The following is a 22788-nucleotide window of genomic DNA, read 5'->3' as shown; positions in this document are numbered from 1 at the left end:
TTAATTAGGTATGCTTGAATAATATTAATTTGAATATAAAGAAAAGATTAATTATATTAATAATTATTTTATTTATAAACCACTTATATTACATTTCACATTGGACGGAATTTGCGTTAATGATTTTACATTTACAAACAATAGACACGGCCGTAATTAACTAAGAACATAAATTAAACAAGTCATGTATTAACACAATATATAGGAATCATTGAAAGAATAATTATTATGAACATGAATAATAATTTATTATAAAATAGCTAAAGAACTTATAAATATAATATGTAGGTATTGTATAAGTCTTCCCTTCACTAAAACTAATTAATTAAAATTATAAATAATACAAAAGTGTTATTTGAACAGACTACAGCGTTTTTGTACGTTATTATGCGGATATTAGGTATTAAGAGGGCTCTCTCCGTCACTCGTTTCATACAATCGTAGTTCCAATTTCATTTGAAAATTAAGCAACCAAAGTCCATGAAATTTTGCAGACATATTCTAGAAACTAATATCTATGTCTGTGGTTTTCCAGATTTCTGTTAAAATATTCGGTTTCAAAGTTACGCGGTCTTAAAAATTTTCATACAAATCTTTGAGCCCCTGTAATTATAAAACTACATATTTTTAGAAAAATCTAAAACACCACAGACACAGATATTAGTTTCTAGAATATGTCTGGACTTCGTCTGTGATGGCGTTTGCTGGCGCGCGTGCTGTGCTTGTTTGGAGTGTTTTTTTTTTGTTAAGAGTGGCTGGTTTTTGTGTTAGTTGGTGTTTTTTGGTGGTGGAACTGACTGGGAAGCGCTCTAAAGGGGCGCCGCGCGTATGTCTGCGGGCGCCGGCGCAGACGGAGTCCATACTTGTATAAATTGAATAACTTGAAAATATCACAAACTTGACATTGGCTAATCAGAGTAAAGCCAGATTTAAAGAAAAAAAAAAGAATATGTCTGCAAAATTTCATGGACTTTGGTTGCTTAATATTCAAATGAAATTGGAACTCCGATTGTAAGAAACGAGTGACGGAGAGAGCCCTGTTAAACTGAATACATTATTTTTAAGTACTTTTACTGTATTACAAAAATAAAAGATTTTATAGGGGGCATTCGTAAAACAAAATATACCTGAAGGTAATTATCTAAAATTACAAACTTAGCAAGAGTTTTAGCTAGAGAATAAGCAAAAGAAAATAAATTACGCATAAACAGCTAATATGAAGAAAACGGAAATACAAAATGGTTACTTATGGAAGTCTTGCTAAAACGCATAAAATTCTCAAAAGCTTAACAAATCAAAAACAATGGAAAATAATTTATAATAATAATTTTTGTTTCTACACGTGTAATGTATGTATGAAGTCGAGCGAGCATAATAAAAGAAACTAGAAATCCAAGTGTGAAGCTCGCCCGACTTCATACATACATTACACGTGTAGAAACAAAAATTAATTTATACTTTTTAATGCTTGTGGTTTTTGAAGTCGGCTTTAATTTTCTTTTGAAATTTTTTTATTTTACAATTTTTAATGGCCCCACTGTACTATAATATGCTATGCCCAGTTAAAACCCTACTGTTTACCAAGCTATTACACTGATCGCGAGCAATTTGCTCTTATCCATTGAGGAGTTCTGTTCTCCATCTCCGAAGATCATCAGATCTTCATCAATTTTATACGAGACCATCTGCGAAGTATACCCTTTCAAACAAAAAAAAAATCCAAATCGCTCCAGGCGTCTTTGAGTAATCGGGGAACATACATAAAAAAAAGATACCGACGAATTGAGAACCTCCTCCTTTTTTGAAGTCAGTTAAAAATGGAATAAAAGATTTCTTAAAACTACCTTTAAAATAACATGTACATTTATCCAAATCATCAGCAAATTAAATCTGCTCTTTGTCGCAACAACTCTAATCTAAGTTCATGTTCCCTCGCCGCGAGTCTCAACGCTGCTATACTAGAACTCCTGACATCCTCCGATGGTGGTAGAGTTTCACTCCCTGGTGATATTGGGGGGGAAATCGACGGGGCTGGCGATCGGGTGACTTCGGGCGACAGTCGGGAATGTTCGGGTGAATAACGAGGTAGTTCGGGCATGGGTAGGTTGGCGAACAGAGAGTGGAAGTGAGCGGGCGATGTAGCGTATAGTGGGGCCCCGAAAAGTGGCGGGCGAGAGAGCGATGGAAGGTACTGCGCTCCGAATAATGGTGAGTTGGCGTACCTGTTTAGAAAATAAATATAACTTTAAAACAATAAGTATTATTTACACAAGTCAAACATATGGATATTTGACAAGGCTTTAAAATATTATCATGTACTAGCGACCCGCTCCGGCTTCACACGGGTATCTCATCACAATTTTCGCAGGGATTTCTATTTTTTTAAAAATTAAATATAGCATAAGTTAATCAGGAATAATTTAGCTTTCTACTGGTGAAAGAATTTTCAAAATCGGTTTACTAGTACTAGAAATTAGCTACCCCTACAAACAAACTTTACCTTTTCATAATATTAGTATGATTAGTAATTTATGTATCATCAATATACAAGTATTATTACAATAGAAATACATATAATTAATTACATATTATATGAGAAGTTATATATTAAAAATACCTATTTACCTTTGTGAATAGGTACAATAAAACAATTCAATAATAATAATTATACATATAATATGGTAATTCCGTAATAAATATTCAAATTAAATGATTCATTAGTTTTTATTATGACTTTTTATGATACATGTAATAATCACAACTAACACCATTGTAATCTTGAAGTAATCATTTTTTATTCAGATAAAACATTCAGTTAGCCTTTGCCTGTGATTTCACTTGGACTCAAAGAAGATTGCCTAGAACGGCTTTAAAGATTTTTCGCACTCATTTTTTTCTTTTTAACAGGAATGCTACATACCTGAAAGAGGCTAAAGCGGTGTCGAATGGCTTCCTCAGTCCGAAGCCTAGCTGGCTCAATGAATGCGGCGGAACAGGCATATTGGTCGTCGGTAATGGCTGACCGCTGCTCAAGTACCCGCTGTACGGATGCGCGTGTGGCCCCACCTTTTCTTGCTTACGCCACTTCGCTCGCCGGTTTTGGAACCATACCTGATAGACAAGGAAGTTATCATTCAATAAAGTTTTACGGATAAGAAGGAAAATATCGTGAGGAAACCTGCGTGCCTGAGAATTTTCCATAATTTTCGCTTTCCTCACTCTCATATCTAGATGAGAAGGAAATCCGACACGATCGGAGAGAGATCAGGCACAGATGAAAGAACCAACGGCTTTACCGTATGAGGCACGGCCAAGTTCCTGACTCCGGCCTAACGGAAATATACCGTATATTTTTGGCCCGACCGGAAATCAAACTCAGGACCTCGTCAGCTGCGGTCGAACATGCTAACTACCAGACTATCGTGGCAGTTTGTAATATAAGGAACTACGTAGATATATATATGAAACGCATCACACTCGGAACTCGGAAGCAGAATATGTAAATAGGTCTGGAGTGCGTTGTTTCCGAGTCACTTCTTGTAATAATTAACACTGGCCGTCTGTCGCCGTTCTTATAAGATTCTTGTTCGAACTTGGCTTCGACACACGACCTCAAGTGTCTTGGTTATGAAACGCATCACACTCGGAACTCGGAAGCAGAATACGTAAATAGGTCTGGAGTCCGTTGCTTCCGAGTCACTTCTTGTAATAAATTATGACCTCCTGTCGTGCTGCTGTCACAAATGACGCAGCACGACAGGAGGTCACAATAATTACCTATAGTACGCGACAGGTCGACATGGCAATCGGGTGAGGACGGCCAGCACACGCGCACAGCCCCGCGCAAATCCGGTGCGGTATAGCGCAGGTGACGTGCGGGTGTGTGGGGCGGGGCGTACCCCCGCCTCATACACCGATTGTCATCCAAAGCCAAATTGGATATGGTATGTTTACTAACCAATTTAATGTAATCCCAACCTATATTATCTGGCATGTTTAGACGACCTCCCTGCCAATGTGGAAATTAAGAGCCTTTGCACACCATGCTTTTTAAACGCGCCGTTGACGCGCGTTTTATAAACGTGCGTCGACCGCGACGGCGCGCTTTTATCCTACAGAGCGGTTTGTTGTCGTTTGTGTCGATACACACGCGCGTTAGCATCGCGTTTGTATCGCTACACACGCGCTGTCTGTTCGATTCAATCGCGTGTTAGAATTTATACAGGTATGGAAAGGTCTGCAGGCTGCGTCTGACTCGCGTGCGTATCCCGATTGATCGCTACAAACGCGCGTCAACGGTGCGTTTAAAAAACGTGGTGTGCAAAGGCTCTTACAATTTCTAAATTGTCTCTGGTCTGGAATTTTCGAAAAGGTAGTCATTGCTACTTTTGCCCGTTCTAATCTTTTGTATAATATACCCATACATTGTATTACTAGATAGATACATGAATAAATAATTATTTGATCCTGGTACAGCGGTAACTACAGATACGCATTAGTTTTAATGAGACCTCAATTGACAGTGTGTAAGCTTGAATATGGACTGATTGATTGACGTATTTGTGCTAATGATTTTAATCGCTTACTCTACCCTGGAATGTTAACAGTTTATTATTGTATTAATGTACCTATCAAGAGTAGGTAAGTACCATACATACTGGCATAATTAGCCCAACACTGGAAAAAACAGCCAATATATGTACCTAATATCTCTACCGTCTTAACTAAAAAGCCGTTGATTGCAAAAAGTTTTTTTTTAAATTATTGCCAAAATTGTGGGAATTTTCAAAAACTAATTTTTCAAAAAATAAGTCTACATAGGACCAAACTAAAAACTAAATGAGACTTTACTTCAAAGTAGATAGTAGGTAAGTAGTAGGCAAGATTTTTGTTTGAAACGTTAAAATATAACTAAAACTTATTTAGTAAGTAATTGCATAAGTAATTACTGTTTTTAAAAAAGCACAGCAAAAGTTAAGATTATTTTGTCTAAAATAAGAACCCTGCTAGGTCACAAAAATCTTTATTCCGAATCAGAATCAAATTAATTTCCAACGGGCTAACCTTAATGCATAATTCAAGCCATTGCAAATAAAAATCTACCAGAATAAATATTTTTTTGATTTCATTAAAATAATGATCAGTGACACTCGGACAAACATCCTGTCAATCGAATTAATTATACTATAATTTATACTGACAATAACACTAACATAACAAATAATAACATAGGAATCAACGAAATGATCCTTAATTGCGCGAGTGGTGTAATCAATGCAATGAATTTTAAAATTACTACATTATAAATGTACTCGTAAAATTAAATCTGACTCAGAGACCGCGGGATTGCTCATCGTACCTTTAGTCTACACATAATAAAATATCACTACCCATAATATTATAAATGCGAAAGTGTGTTTGTTTGCTGGTTTGTCCTTCAATCGCGTCGCAACGAAGCAACGGATTGACGCGATTTTTTGCTTGTATAATTTAAGACCTGGAGAGTGATATACTACTTTTCTTTCGACGAAGTCGAGGGCATTAGCTAGGTAGTTGGAAAATATTTGTCTGTGTATCATCGTCATCATGATCAATCCATCTGCAGCCCACTACTGAGCACGGGTCTCCTTTCAGAATGCGAAGGGTTAAGGTCAAACTCAGCCACGCTAGCCCAGTGAGGATTGGCAGATTTCACACATCTTTGATACCATTATGGAGAACCCTTAGGCATGCGGATTTCCTCACGATGTAAGCTATGTATGCACCAAAATCTATTTAACTGTTGGCCCATGAAAAGGTGACAAACATACTACTAGTACTACTAGTACTACATAGTACTAGTTTGTGCGTTATAGTCGATACTAGAACTAACTTCTTAAACTGGACCCTTTCAAGAAAAGACTTATATAAACCTGTGAGGATGATACTGCCATTGTCGGCATTAAAGTGCCATAAGCCTACGTCGTCGTAGTAGGTATGGATGTATGGAATATGGATATAGATTCCGTGGGAAGGCGGTAAGACAAAAAGTCCGCACCAAAGGCTCGCTAATGTACGCTCATATTGGATGAAGGATCCTATTAAAATTTTCAGTTATAATAACTTTATCATTAAGAGGTGCGCGTTCACCGGCACCTTTTGACATCCGCACATACATCCGTCGCGCAATATTATTAATATCATTACGCCAGCTAATAAAGGAGTGGCCATTAAAAAACTCCATGACATGGCCCTACGTGAGCATATGCGGTTGTGTTAAGACGGCTCAATTACCGTTCATTATGGGTGCTACAAAAACTAATATAGCCCCTTTGATTCTTGGTTACCGACGTCGCAAATCCTTTAGCCGTTTGGATTGAAACATCTTTTTTATGACAAACTCGAAATCATAATAACATGCTTTGCTGAAGCACCCAAAAGCTCTTTTTTCCACATCACAAAAATTACATACAAAGCCTGTTTGTTATTAACATCATTAAATTTTACTCAGACTTTCTTGATTAAACCTTTCTTGATTGATATTAGGTAAGTATGTCTCGACTTTCATATTAGGCAGGAACCCCCCACATAACCCGATCTGTCCCTAAAGAGATCGGGTATCATAAAAAGATTTTCACCCGTCAACAAAAAAGATAGATTATATAAGATATACAATATTAGGTAGTATATTATATCTCACCTGTATTCTTGCTTCTGTGAGCCCGATTTTTAATGCGAGCTCCTCTCTAAAACAAAATATTAGTTTGTTAAAATCAATATCAATAGTATATTTTTTGATAGAAATAAAAACTACAACGAAAAAGAAATCAGCTAAGAATTTAAAAAAAAATGATAAATAAAGTTGGACAAAGATTCAGAATTTATCAAAACACAAATTTTCCCGAAGTACTTTATATTTGCACAGTCATGATCTCAGCACAATGAGAGTATGGTATAAATAAGTAGCTTGAAAAATGGGTTTCCAAAAAACTTCTTTTACTCCAAAGCAACATGGTGCGACATTGCGGCATGCTACAGGGCCGTATGGTAGGTACAATCATTTCTTTACAAACCTGGTAAATACATCAGGATAATGCGTCCTCCCAAAAGCCTTTTCCAGTTCGTCAAGTTGGTAACTAGTGAAGGTGGTCCTATACCGCCTTTGCTTCCTTCTGGGGATGTCTTCCTCGTCCACCCCACTGCCAGAGCCAGGACGCTCAGGATCGTGGGGAGGAAGATCTGGTGTTGAGGAACAGTTGGGTTCTGATACTCCCATTATGCTTGAGGATATGGGTTGGGTAATAGATTTTTGTACCTGCAACAATAGATTTTTTAGGTTAATGCCTGGTTACTAATATCTATGAGTGGAGTCTGTGCATGAATTTGTCTTCGTAGAGTTAACTTTCGATAGAGAGGCGGGAATTTTCTGGTATAAATGAGTAAGGATTGACCTATTTATTAAAACTTTGCCTGGAGTAATTAAACAGACGACAGTAGTATTATTATTTAAACAAAGTATCATAACATGACTAATAATATCGCAGTAGGTATAATCCATGATGGATTTCCCCGCAAATAAAAAGGTTATTCTGGCGCGGCGCCTATACCACTTGGGTAGTTATGTAGACAAAGAGGCCTCAAGGAGTAGAACCGCTGGAATAAACTGTGTCACAACTCACAATAAGTATGTGGCAAAGCCTAAAAAAAGGTCCCAGCTTAGTATTATGCTGTACCTATGTCCTTGAACAAACACAAAAGCATGGGTACAAAGATTTCAGTTCGTTGCATGAAGTTCAGTTATTTAGGCCTCTTGTATTGGAACCACCTATTCCTACCTATACATCGCGGCTGTATAATTACAGTCACATAATACAAAAGGTCACTTTAGTAAACTAAAAACCGGCTAAGTGCGAGTCAGACTCGCGCACCGAGGGTTTCGTACTCTGGTATTTCTGGTATAAATCAAAAAATAAAATCTGTTTTAGAATGTACAGGTAAAGCCCTTTCATATTTTTATACCTCACTTGGTATAGGTAGTTATCTTAATTTGAAAATTGAAACACATTTAAATTTTTTTTCCTGTGTTGTAACCACATATTCACGGTTTTTGGATTTTTTCCTTTACTTGTAGGTACTATAAGACCTACCTACCTGCCAAATTTCATGATTCTAAGTCAACGGGAAGTACCTTTAGGTTTTATTGGCAGACGAGACAGACGGACAGACAGATAGACAGATAGACAGACAGACAGACCGACAGAGAGACAGACAGACAGACAACAAAGTGATCCTATAAGTGTTCCGTTTTTCCCTTTGAGGTCAGGAACCCTAAAAATTATATCAACTGGTAAAATATAATTGAACATTCATTGAAACCCGCAATGCTTTGAACGATAGCGATCGATCATTATATCAGAATGTTATTGTGTGTTTGTCAGTTGATATTAATAAACACAATTACTCCTAAACCCGTCAGGCGCAATTAAACCCTGTATCGCATTGGCGCATCTAAATTGCAATATGCACGTCCGCTTTCTTTCACCCCTCCCTATTTTATAACCGCGTCATACACGCATATCAATCTAACATTGTGAAATCAAAATCGAATGATTCAAGCAAATGTAGGTAATTTGACAGGCTTCGTCCTCTGGATTTAGGTATACTTAAAATCCCGTAGGAAATCTCTGATATTCCGGGATGAAAAGTAACCTATGTTCGTCTCTGAGATGCAAGCTATCTTCCTAAACATTGGTTGTACGGAAAGGAGAGTGAACGAAGTAAATTTTAATTGTTAGTAGGTATAATAATATACTAATTGGTATAGTCCGTTTTGTAGATCGCTATAATGCAACTGCCACAAAGTTAGGAATCAGCCTGTGTACCTAAACGTTTTTGGTCGATAGCCCAAAAAATTTTTTTGCATTTCGGCTTTTTACTTAAAGCCTAAAGGACGGCAGTAGGTAGGTACCTACTTATAGCGAGTTTTGCAAACGTTCAAATTCTAACAAATTGCAGTTATGAATCTCAAAATCTTCGCGATTAACTGAACTGCGACGGAGATCTAATTACCTGAGTGTTAATTACATTTGAGCCAATTTAATGGTGCATTTATCACATTACAATGCCTACTTCTTTCGTAGCGGCTCACTCGGATGGATTCGGAGAAATTCAGTTCATTTCTAATTGGTAATTAATCGACTGTTACTAGACAGTGAAGTCTGTTAGTTCTATTGTCGATGATTCATTTCTAGGGTTCCGTATTTCAAAATAAATGAACAGACAAAATCTTTACGGCGCAAATAGATGATGGCCGCGACTTCATCCGCATATATTCTTTTACTCTTCATCCGCGTATACTTAGGTTTTTGGAAATCCAGTGGGAACACTTAGATTTTCAGGGATAAAAAAATTGCGTTTGTGCTTTTTTAGGGTATAAGCTATCTCTAATCCAAATACGGCCATGTCTATCTAGTCATTGTGGCGATAACAACATAGGTATAATGTGTCTGAACTAACAATGGAAAAGCCATGTTGTCTTTTATCTGTCAACTGTCACTCGAAAATTAATGATGGTTTGCACGGAAAATACTTTGCTTAGTTATTGATGCATTCTTACAGTAAATAACTAAGTCCTTCAAAATACATAGAAAATATAATTAAATCAAAATACATGATGGAATTTATTTCCCTTTGTTAGTTCGGATGCATTATAAATTGATTAAATAAATTAAAATACAAAATATGTATATTGTATAGGTACATAAAATAAAACCGTTTGTCTCTAAGAATCTATAGTAGCATTTCTTAACAGCTTTTTTCCCGACAAATTACGAGTCCAGATAATGTAAAGCTATGAAGCGTGACGCGGTGATCACCTGCCGCCGCATCTGCCGCACGCGCCGGTGACGACACTACCGCAAACTGTACATCATAATCAACCCATCGCCGGCTCACTACGGAGCACTCAGAATGGGTTTTGGCCATAGTTGGCCAAGACTTCACACACCTTTGAGAACATTATGGAGAGCTCTCAGGTATACAGGTTTCCTCTCGATGTTTTTCTTCACCATAGAGCAAGTGATATATTTAGTTAATTGCTTAAATACAGTACACATAAATCTATATAAGTATATACTTTAAAAAAAAGACTTGTCCTAACTGACTAATCCTACCAACGCATAGCCCAAACCGCTATATTATGTAAAAGTTTAATTGAATTAAAAAACATTTTTATTTTACCTATTTTTATTTATACTTACGTGAGCATTAACTAACAAAGGAGTTTTGGAAAGTCCACCCCTAAGTGAACTTTATATTATGGTGTGAAAGTTTGTATGAAAATCTGTAATTTTTCAAGTTTTATCCATGAGAATTGTTATTTAGGTCTTCGGTTAAAAATTAAGAAATACCTGGGTAAAAAGTTAAAAGTTTTTTGTAATAAGGCTGTTAGATATACCTACTTATAGTATTAAAAAAGACTTATTAACCGACTTCCAAAAAGGAGAAGGTTCTCAATTCGTCGGAATCTTTTTTTTATAAGGCCAGTTCAAACTATTAAAGTTACAGTTATGCAATTGACTAAGTAAACACCTTGGTAAACACGATTTTAATTTTAATTGACTGTCTACAAGTGTTATATAAATATTTCCTAATCACAAAAAACTGATCGATTCGAAAAAAATGATTAAATTAAATAAAGCAATCAGGCATTGGAAAGAGACGGTCGAGTGGTTTCGTTGGATACTGGAATACTTTGGCATTGATAATTTTTTAGAGTTCCGTACTAAAAGAAGGAACCCTTATAGTTTCGTCCAGCAACTACATTTCGATGAAAACTATGAAAAACTTGTACCTATAGTTCACGACAGGACGGCATGGCAATCGGATTGATGACGACACATCCCCGGTGTGGGAAAGCGCGGGTGACCTGCGAGAGTGCATAAGACCCCGATTGCCATCTCGACCTGGCGCGAACAATATTAGGGAGCAGTAGATATTCTAATGAACCGCTCTGTTACTTTAGAAAACTTTCATTTCTCGAAATCAATTATTATGGCTGCATAGAAAAAGTGTATTGAGGACAAAAACTAAACAGAAGTAACAAATTCGTTTTTAAGCTGTGTATAAATAATTTGAACGGTTAATGGACTTATACATGGCTGAGCACTTTTTTAGGGTTCCGTACTTATCTCAAAAGGAAAATGTCTGACCGTCGCGTCAGTCAAGAAACCTATCCTACCTAGGGTACTTCCCGTTGACCTAGAACTAGGTAGGTCTTATAGCACAAGTACAGGAATAAATCTGAAAACCGCGAATTTGTGGTTACATCATTAAAAAAATATTAAAATGTGTTTAAATTTTCCAAGTAAGATAACTATACCAAGTGGGGTATCATATGAAAGGGCTTTACCTGTACATTCTAAAACTTAATATTCTTAATAACTTAACTTAATATAAAATATTCTCTTTCTAATTCAAAAAATTTGAGACCAGGTAGTTTACAGGCACAGCTTTAAGTATTAACCTATTTCAAAAATGAATCGTTCTAATTTTAAAAACTTACCGAACTGATTTTGAGTTAGCAATAATAATTGTCATCAATACATAGTAAGTACCTTGATAATATTGTGGATGAAAACAAGTGTAAATTAAAAATTTATAACACCCCCGACGATCCAAAGTATTTGAGTTTTCCAAAACATCATTTTCAAATAAATAATTATGTATTTAGGCAACGTCCATCTTGACAGCTTGACATTTGTCTATTGACATAATATTATGAACCTAACGGTTATCTAACCTTCTTTTCTACAAGAAAACTAGAAAAGAGCTGATAACTCTTAAACGGCTGAACCAATTTTTTTAGATTATAGCTAAGAACACTCTCGATCAAGCCACCTTTCAAACAAAAAAAACTAAATTAAAATCGGTTCATTCGTTTAGGCGCTACGATGCCACAGACAGATACACAGATACACAGATACACAGACACACAGATACACACGTCAAACTTATAACACCCCTCTTTTTGGGTCGGGGGTTAATAACCTTATTTAGTTCAAAACATATTTTTTTGTGCCGTATGCGTATGGATTAGGTAAAAAGTAGAACGTACTTAAGTAGATACGTATTGTTACAAAGCCCACATGACATGGAAAGCCTTACTAATTGCTTATTGCTAGAAGACTAAAAGAAAAGATAGACTGAAAAACCGGAACAGATTTACGGCCGAGTTATTTAAAAAAAATTGTGTGGTCGTTTCTGACAAACAAGAATATTCTTGACTAGGTTCTTATTGTCGTCATAATATAGATCTATTTTTTATATATAGGAACGGCATTCCGAACCAGTGGTAAATTATTTGATGATTCAAAAGCACTTGTAAAAGTTTATTTGAATAAAAATCTATTCTATTCTATTCTATTTTTAAATTTACAGCATTGCGTTTGGCTGCAATCAGACCTGCTAGTAAGTGATAATGCATCCTAAGATGAAGCGCGCTTGCCTAGAAGTTGCCTATTCACTCTTGACTTCAAGGTACCCATATTAAAAATGAAAGGGAAAACTGATGCCTAATACGACATTCATACATTGTGTTAACTCCTAATACTGAAGTCGTTTTTTTGACCTGGGCTCATATTTTGGTGCTTCTATTTACCGCCTCTCTTTTTCCTTTAGTCAAAGGTATTAACATATTCTTTCCTAAGATAGTATTGTATTAACGCGTAGGTTAGTATTTTCTCATTAATTTATTATTCAATTAATAGGCTAACGTCGGTTACGGCGGCTGTTTCAATTAATTCGCCCGCAATAAATATTGGTGAACATCGGCTTCATTTTATGCGCCAATGCGTACCTATAAGGCTGATCGTACACTGGCTACATAAATTTACCTATATATAAAATTCAAATTAAATTCAAATTCAAAATGTTTTTATTCAATTAGACTTTTACAAGTTCTTTCGAATCGTCAAAAGCATCTACCACTGGTTCGGAATGCCTTTCCTACCGAGAAGAACCAGCAAGAAACTCGGCGGTTGCTCTCTAAAAGAAGAAAAAGAAAAGCTAACTGACTGACTGAGTGATTTACCTATCAACGCACAGCTCAAACTACTGGGCTGAAATTGCTATTATGACGTAGACATACGCTAAGAAAGGATTTTTGAAAATCCAACCTCTAAGAGAATAAAATAGGAGTTTGAAATGTGTGTAATCCACGCGGACGAAGTCGTGGGCATAAGTAACTTCCTTTTATCTACGCGTGGTTACGGATCGAAATACTCTTTGGAGACCAGTGTTTCCTTGAAATTTACTCTCAATTAGGTACACATCTTTCAAACTCATAAAAGTTTGAAAAATTTGATTTTATTGCCTAGAAATTAGCGTTTGAAAATAAGCCACTAGTTGTACTAGCGTGACTAGTACCGATGAGTGTATATTTTATCACCGTTGACACTCAGATTTAATTCCACTTAAAACCTTAAAAAGGTACATTCTAAGTACATACCTACTTAGGTAATAACTAGCTTAGACGAGAACTGGCTGCCAGTTTTTGTAGGTCTGTAGATACTAGATAACCATCTATACTTGCAACTGTAGACTAGACACTCGTAACACATTAAGGAAAATTTAAAGTCTGATACACACACAAAGCGCGACGGTAACTCATCCAATCCATCCGCTAGAAGTTGTAATCCAAGGACCAACTTGTCAATTACGGAAAAGTTGCATCTCATTTCTACAATCTCAGCTATTGCGACTGGTTGATTCATGATATTTTGCTGGAACAATGCATTTTATCGAAAGTGTATCGGCCAATCAGACGTAAATGCGGTCGATATACCGTAGCTCCGGTAATATTAAAATGGTAGGCCTCCTGTTGCGTACAGACACTGTATAGTAGATGTATTCAAACTGTGACGCGCGTGCTAGCTGTCACCCAGTGGGACATGTTTTCAAATTTTTTGGAGATAATATTACTAACCGTATACGCGTACGCGCTGTCTGTGTGATGCTTAGAATACTAACGTAACTCCCTGTCGTGTACTTAGTTTCCGTCGCTTGTAGCTGACGCGCTTTGCGTGTGGCCATGCCTTTAGAGCTACAAAGTTAACTTCAATTTCTTTTTACGCAAGTAACTTAGTATAAGTAGATAATAGTGGATCAAAACATGTATTGGTACTTACCTACCTTATATAAAACGAAAGAACTTCTTTGAAGGAAATCTTAATTATTAGATTTTGACGCTACAAATTTTTTTTATAAGGGAAAACTTTAATAACATCGATTCACACAATATATTAATTTGTCCTTCAATTACAACTCAAAAGTACAATGCTAATTACTTGGACATGCTACTTTTTATCCAGGAAAATTTAAAGAGTTCCGAGGGATTTCTAATATCCTAAATCCACTCAGAATATGAAGACGCGGGTAGCACCTACTTAGTACAAAAACAAGTTTAAATTAAAAATTTATAACACCCCCGACAAGTGAAGGTAACAGTAACTAAAAAAGAGTTGACAACTTTCAAACGGCTGAACCGATTTTCTTGGATTATAGCTAAGAACACTTTCGATCAAGCCACCTTTCAAACAAAAAAAAACTAAATTAAAATCGGTTCATTAGTTTAGGAGCTACGATGCCACAGACAGATACACAGATACACTCTTCTTCTTCTTCTTTCTTAGCCTTTGTTAATCCATTGTTGGACATAGGCCTCCTCACGTGCACGCCATTCCTCTCGGTGTTGTGCGAGCCTCCTCCAAGTCTTTCCCGCCAGCTTGGTAATTTCGTCTGACCAACGGGAGGGCTGTCTTCCAACGTTCCTCCTTCCGGTGCGTGGCCTCCATTCCAGCAGCAAACGAGTCCATCGCTCGTCTGTAGTCCTACACACATGCCCTGCCCATCTCCATTTCAACCTGGACACTTTCACACACATACACACAGATACACACGTCAAACTTATAACACCCCGTTTTTTGGGTCGGGGGTTAAAAATCTAAAACCACTTTTAAATGATGACAAAAATGTCACTGTTCTTTTTGACCTTCAAGTTGCATCTTCGAAAAGAGATTATTATTTTAGTCACGAGTACGTTTTTTTACTTTTCTAAGCAGTACCTACCTGTATTTTAATACATCCTGTATTAAACGTAAGTATCAGTGAAGTACAAAAGAAATAATCTCGTAAAAATAAGTTGCTAATTACTTTTCGATTGTCACCAAGCGTGCCAAGCAAAATTTTTACATACAATATGTACATAAATCTTTTCTCAACAGAGGATGTATTGGATTAAAACATAATAGGATGAGTGTAGATAAGGCAGGCGCCTCTGGGTTTTGTGCTTTGTTTGCCCCATTACACTAATCTGTGGCCCTGTCTTGTAGACACTACTAATTTGCCTCAGAATAAAAACCCAGTAATTTGCTTTTACTTAGGTGCTAAAATGGAAAGTGTTATGTTACATTATTTTGTCATGGTTACTCAGTTACTGGTGCTAATTCTGTTATACACAATCACTAAGACGAAAAGACCTAAAAATTGTGATTCAAGTGCACTATTTTTAAGTTTATCAAATTTAAAGTGAATTAGCGCCATTGAAACGTAGTAGGTATAACCTAATGGGCCGAATGGATTTTTTTGGAGGTGGGTTTCCTCACCAAGTAGGTAGGTACGTATTTAAAGAAATAATTTTCTAATAATTATTTTAATACTTATCTAATTTTTAAATAGTTTTAGCAAAAAAATATACTTTTGAATTGTTTCTTCAAAAAACGTCTTCGAAGTTTAAAATATTTTTATGAATATAATATACTTACGAAGCTAAGTATTTTAAGTAACCACGCTTAATTCAAATCAAAATAACTAAGTATAGAAAGAATAGGAATCTAACCATTTTGCAATCCATATTATCCTCCCGGCAGTGGATTAGAGTTTTTGTCCATTAGGCTTAAGTATTAATGTGTCCCGGATTATAACCTCTAAACCTGATAACAGTCGAAAGTGTCTGAGTCACCCTTGACTGATGTCTGTCTGCTACCTGATAACCTGCACCTCCCAAACTCACCCACATAAAGTTTCTATTTCCCTGGCAAAAGTATAGGAATGTTTTATTTATTACCGGGGATAAAATGCTGGTGATGGAGCATAGAGAATGTAGTTAACATTGAAATGATTTTTACTACGTTTTGGTTTGTGACAATAACAAGCAAAATAATATAAAATGTATAGTTAAAATAACTAAAGGAATTTTCTCCGAAAAAAGTGTGACATAACAATAAATTACAGGTAGCAAGCAGCTAATTCTAACCTCATCATCAACACATGCCGGCTCAGTACTGAGAACGGGTCTCCTCTCAGAATGAGAATGGTTTGGCCATTTTTTGGCCTTTGGTTAACCGTGCAGGCCAAATCCAGATTGGATGACTTCACAAACCGTTGAGAACTGTCAGGCATGCAGGTTCACCGTTCACCCTTCACCGTTGAAGTGGTGTATGCTAGAATCGAACTCCGGACTAGGAGTAATTAAACTATAAACCTAGTAGGTAGGTAGGTACCTAACCAAAATATCCATTCTACATTTGCATAATTACTAAGATCAAACCCCAAAACAATAATTACATCAGATAATTCGATCAAAACGAAAAACATACCTACCCTAATATCAGGCTCTATATTACCACTAATCGTTACCATCAATCTCAGTTTAAGTCTAATTTCATCATCGTACCCACAATAATGAAACAAAAAATATCTGATTACAAAAAAAAAACCGAAGATATGATCTTGTGGAATCGACTTTCCTATTACACACGCCGCTGGTAGCTCGAGTAGCGTGTAATGAGAAAAATCAGAATGTTAATTAAGATCTAATTAAGTCTATTACAATCAATGCTGCTCGCGTTTCGGAGGCATCCGCAAGTCATGGTGAGGGCTTTATCTAGACTGGCGAACAGAGATCTCTGACCTTCGGACAAAAACCTCCCGTGGAACGAACTTCATTAACGACCAAGGGCAGACCGAGGGGCTATTAAAACTGGCAATGTTAATCGAATTGAGATCGGCCAACCCTTTAGTAAAAAATTTGGAAGCACTCATTCGAGAAGGCATTGTGATGTGAGAACTCAATTTAGTGAACACTGGCCCAGTACGTGAGGCAACTTAATGACTGAATGAAGATATCTAGCTGAACAATTATAACGCTGTGATGATGTTGATATACCTACTACAGAGTAAACTAGAGTGAAGAAACTCTTGATAAGCCTCGATAGCTCAACGGTTGAGGAGCGGACTGCATTCCGAACGGTCGACGGTTCAAACCCCAACCGTTACACTATTGTCGTACCCACTCCTGGCACAAGCTTTACGCTTAATTGGAGGGGAAAGGGGAGTATTTGTCATGATTAACATAGCTAATATGCTTTTTAAAAAAAACTCTCGGTTTCATCCAAATATAACGCACAACAGACGTTGACGTGTATAAAGTTTAAGTGCGGAAAATAGCCCTAAGAGAAGAAAGAAGAAAAGAAGAAATGTTAAATAAGAAGGCTATGGTGATGTGAAATCAAAGGAAATTAGGGCTACCTCAAAGCTACAGCGTCAAATTTACTAATATTTGACGCCTGCCAGTGACATTGAAGCCTTCTTAGAAGTTTCTGTCGTGAAGTGTACGAACAATAGGTATGGATACAATAAATAGAGGATACCAATCAGAGGTAACTGGTAGATACGAGCGGCACAGAAGTTTCTTCAAGAGACCAATGTCCAGCAGTGGACGTCTATCTGAACGAGGACGAAGAAGACGATTACATCAAAAATTCCATTTAATTACGAAAAACATGCCACAATAGGTAGGTACATATTATATACGCTATAAGTTCATATTTCAAATTATACTAAACGACAGTAACGAAAGATATAAAAGTAATGTTAAACGAATAAAAAGATAAAGTGTGATTTAAATGACAGTAGGAGGTATTCTAATAGAAAATCGAATTAATGAAAGTGAAATATAACTCGAAAAAATGCCACATCAAATCTCCCAACCACGACAATAAGAAGTTTTACAGGTTTATAAATAGAATTAATGGTGTTCTCAATGTCGCGCCGCGCCCTATAAAAGCTGTATAAAAGTAATATAAAAATGAGATCAATAACACAAACGCAGCATTGTTGTCCTCCCATACAGTATCTAATGACGTTTATAGAGTTTGAGATATGGGAATAAAATTCAAAGATGACCATAATACAACCTATAAACAAAATTAACAACACAAGGACCCCCGCTGGTTTCAATTTTGAGCCTGACATCGGCCCTAATTCAATAAAGCAATAAAATTCACCTAATTATGCAAATGCTTTTAAAAATATCAAACGTTATGCCTTTTTGAGTCGAAAAATATGACGGGTGCCGTCAGAATACCTTGTTGTGCACTTTGATTAATGACTATCGGCTATTGTGCAGTTGCTCTATGTTATGCTCTAGACATAATTAATTGTAAAGTGTATTAAGTAATTAGCGACGCAACGGGGGGGCGCTATGTTACAATTTGATAATAATTAATTCTATAATTATTATTATTCGGTAAATAATAATTATCTAATGAAAGTCTTGTTCTTATTTTCTTCGTCCGGATGTTTTATACCGAGATAATAATATGGGAATTGGGAATAATTATTATTAATACTTTAATTTGATAGTATAATTAATCATATTATTTTAATTAATTATACCTACATCACATCTAGATATCATATAGGTATAGAGATTATATAGGTAGGTAGATATAGGTAGATAAATTAAGATAAACCTAGATTTTTTTTACTAAGGAGAAAATAACATTGTGATAAAATTAATAGGTATTTAAATATTCTCAATAAATATAGCCTACTTATTACAACCAAATGATGGTTTGTAAAATTTAATTCAAAAATGTACAAAAATAAAGTTTTCAAAAATCAAAAATTATCAAACAATAAAATTATTAAAATTAACTTAAAAACAAAACTTGAATGTCTAATTTGTAAATATTGAAAATCTAAACTTACCTAAAACAACTTCAACAGCAATGAACTCCTAAATTCGTCAAAGTCCTTAAAGTCACACTTCAAATTAAGAGGAAACGATTTACTACCAAACGTCACAACTGACACGCTATATTACGAACACAACAGTAATAAACTACAACACACCGACGCCTTCAATCGACTGGTAAAGAATAACGGACGGGCCGTGATCACCTACGCACCGATCAAAAAAGCATAATAAAAAATATAGCGGTTCCAAGCTCCGCCCCAGCAGAACGCCAAGCCAATGGCATCGCTTTGATACGGCGACAGGCGCGAGGGTGGGCCCGGATCAGATGATACGGGTCCCTACTTCGATACCGCTAATTGACTTTATCAACAAACTGACTTTACTGGCCCGAGTCACGATATACGCGTACGGGAACGTTCATCCACAGCGTCAAAAGCCTAACTGGTGCCAACTAGCGGCCTAATTAAGTATGCTGTGGAGTAATGGGTGATTTGATCTCTTGGAAGTTGTTCACATATTTTTTGAATATCGAACACGTATCCAGATTGGATTTATAGATTGGCAGATATTGGTGCTTTCGATGGCGATTATATTACTCATTAGCTGATTAATGAACCTTAATAAATAATTTACACGTTTTTAAATTCCCTCATAAATATATCTACCTTAGGTACCTATCGTTTTGGCTGTTAATTTTTTTTTTAAATCAATGTTTGAGTTCTAAAGATGTACAATGATCTCTAAAAAGGATCTTTTCGAGGACTGTTGCATCAACATACTTAATATCTGCTGGTTAAAAAGCTTATTCGTATTGTTGACCCTCAGAATTTTTCTTGTTGTAGGTACCTACTTAGGATGATTATGTTGAAGGTTAACTTTATCGCCTTCTTTGACAGTTATTTTTATTTTTTATTTTTATTATCAACTAGCGAAAAACCAAATCGAATTTAAACACCTACATGAGCAGGCCTTAGCTAATTTTCTACGTTATAGGTATTTTCTGTCTTTCAAAATCATAATACCTACTTAGTACCTAACTAGGTAATTCATTCAAATTAAATATTTTAAATTTACTTTTCCATTGTATACCTACGTACAGCAATCACAATAAATTCGTTTTATACATTTTAGACAGCAATTAATATGTACTAGATACCAAGCTATTGGTCAATTTTGAATGTTGATATCTATGTAATTGGGTTCGTATCATAGTCAATACAAGCCATATCATAATAGCTAATGTAAATGGGTAGCTACCTACTTATCTCGAAATCAAATAGGTACAAAATAATAAAACCCGCTTTGTTGCAGTGAATGTAATGACTGCTATCTGACTCGAAATTATTAGTGCACGCTATGTAATTAAAACTATTAGAATGACATTTGCTTTAAATTCTAGCTTTGGTTTTCAGTTGTTACTTACAACAGTTTTAATCGCTTTAATATATTAGATACTAATTACAACTGCACAGTTTAACTACTTATTTAATTTTTGCAGGTTATAATAGCTAGGTGAGTGTTAGCTACAGAATTTAATGCTACTTTTGAGCTAACTCCTTCATTTTTGTTACTTAAATCTCTCGAACTAATGATTCAACGCATTAACCTTAAAATTCTAGCAACACACCTCACTAAGAAGGTAAGTAGTAAGTACCTATTAGATTTGACAACAATTCCTTATCTAGGAAGGTATAAAATGTAATTTCTACGATGATTTGTTGCACCCATTGCACCTCACCGATACCTATTGGTTAAGTAAATTGCTGCTTACTTTACAAATCTGAAGGTATCTACCTACTTATAAAAATTCGACACTGCTTATTGTTTTACGACTGTTTAAGGTGCCCACACACTCGAACTGCACTGCAGCGGAACTGCGCGCGTGGCTCTCCAGCCGTGACGCGCGTACGTCACTGCCGCGCGGCGCGGCAGTGCAGTTCAAGTGCGTGGGCACCTTTAGTCATGATGTACTATATATTTATTCGCCAATGTTTCACAGAAATTTGTTTAAGCCATGCATAAGACGTATGCATGGATAATGTTTCAAACCTACATAGGTATAGATGGATATAGATAAGTACAACATTTTAATCAAAATAAATAAAAGCAGATGTTATATAAACACTCTAAATTTATGAACACTTTGAATCCATTAAATATAACTCAATTCTCGATTGCGCAATAATCAGAATACGCAATTTGCAGGGAATTACATTGTGTTAAAACATTGTCCTCGCCCGTAATGTAAATAATGAACACAATGATAAACACAATCCGCGCGACGCATTAGAACACAAATTACAAAATAACAAGGATTTCCTCCCGCGTAATTACACAAACGACACAAATTGCTCAAGTAATAACACATGAATAATAAACCGGCGATAACAAACTTACTTTGACCGTTTAAGCTTAGTGTACACATGGGAACTAAGTGACAAGCTATTAAGCTCGTATTTATGAAACTGCGTGTGCTATATTTATTTTATTAATAACTAGCGACCCGCCCCGGCTTCGCACGGGTGGACATTTATTTTTCTATTTTCCGGGATAAAATATAGCCTATACGGATTCGGAAGAATCCTTCTAAGTAATGGTAAAAGAAATTTTGAAATCGGTCCAGTAGTTTTTGAGCCTATTCAATACAAACATACAAAAATACAAAAATACAAAGAGGAACTTTATAATATTAGTATAGAAAATGCAATGGTACGTAATGAAATATCTAAAGTGCAAATAGCAAATATAGAGCAGTTACTTCCAAATTCATTGAGTTTATTTGTACAGATATACTAGGTACGAATAAGTAGAGTTTAAGGGAAAGATTTGTAGAGCGGTTTTGTCATTAAGTATCAACTACTCTTTGTGAAAATACTTGAGTACTTTAATACTTAAGTAAAGTACCTTAGTACTTGAGTAAATTAATATAGTAATAGGTAAGTAGTAATTTTATATAGTATAGTACTTATAGTATTTTATTAATATTATATAGTAATAGGTAAGTACCCATTACTATATTAATTTTAGTGTTTTGGTTTGTCAATTTAAGTTCGTAAAATCATATCCCATAAACTAGTAATGCTACTTGCAGGGATTGGATTCCAAGCTGTTATATTTAATAACTACTTAGTACTTACTTACCTATAACTCAGTTTCACTTTAAATCAAAACTACCTCTATTCAAATTATATTTTTACAATCTCCTATTAAATCATTCATAATATTTTTTACCGATCCACGTAATAATTAGTTAGATAAAGATTTCATTACAATTAATAATGTCATTTAAAACATTTTTGTTTCAGTTTGAATTGTTAGGTGATAAAGATTTCACTACGACATAAAGCATTTTATCTGAGTTTCCTCTTGAGCCTTACTAATGTGTGCTCTCAACTTTAAACGGACAAATAACGCGATCATGTAATTCCCGCGGCCGGTGAATTAGCCCGTATTTAATTTTGGGAAAATGTAAAAATAAACGTTTTTATTTGTGTAAATAATACAATAAAACCGTCGCCATTACGCCGCGGCGGAGTTTGTGCACCTAATTACACCGATACGATCTGTGTCGTCGTAGGTAATTGTCATTTGTGTCGTTAGTGCGCCCTTGCATCAAATTCAGTTAGGGAGTACCTATAAGTACCTACCTACTATAAGCACAGTAAATTAAAGTACAAGTGTAAATTAAAAATTTATAACACCCCCGACAAGTGAAGGTTACAGTAACTAGAAAAGAGCTGATAACTTTCAAACGGCTGAACCGATTTTCT

The 22788-nt window shown here is 35.7% G+C and overlaps 1 protein-coding gene across 1 annotated transcript; it reads right to left on the bottom strand.

Moving 5' to 3' along the window:
- Positions 1 to 1109: 1109 nt before the first annotated feature.
- Positions 1110 to 19185, bottom strand: LOC123879215 (homeobox protein aristaless-like). The gene is made up of 7 exons (XM_045926865.1): positions 19034 to 19185; positions 18883 to 18889; positions 7053 to 7294; positions 6680 to 6725; positions 2921 to 3111; positions 1816 to 2222; positions 1110 to 1324 (listed from the first exon to the last, which is right to left on the bottom strand). Exons 3-6 carry the CDS (start codon positions 7253 to 7255, stop codon positions 1877 to 1879), a joined length of 786 nt encoding a protein of 261 aa, XP_045782821.1. The 5' UTR covers positions 7256 to 7294; positions 18883 to 18889; positions 19034 to 19185; the 3' UTR covers positions 1110 to 1324; positions 1816 to 1876.
- Between the last annotated feature and the right edge of the window lie 3603 nt (positions 19186 to 22788).

The sequence above is a fragment of the Maniola jurtina genome, chromosome 1, assembly GCF_905333055.1.
Source record: "Maniola jurtina chromosome 1, ilManJurt1.1, whole genome shotgun sequence".
NCBI lineage: Eukaryota > Metazoa > Arthropoda > Insecta > Lepidoptera > Nymphalidae > Maniola > Maniola jurtina.
Note: the sequence above shows the minus strand (reverse complement) of the source record. Positions and strands in the feature narration are given on the sequence as shown.

Excerpts from the sequence above, each read along its gene's own strand:
- LOC123879215 (XM_045926865.1), bottom strand. The coding sequence starts at position 7,255 with ATGGGAGTATCAGAACCCAACTGTTCCTCAACACCAGATCTTCCTCCC. Across the intron at positions 6,726-7,052 it reads TATCCTGATGTATTTACCAG|AGAGGAGCTCGCATTAAAAA; the intron begins GTTTGTAAAGAA and ends ATTTTGTTTTAG. Across the intron at positions 2,223-2,920 it reads ACCGCTTTAGCCTCTTTCAG|GTACGCCAACTCACCATTAT; the intron begins GTATGTAGCATT and ends TTTTCTAAACAG.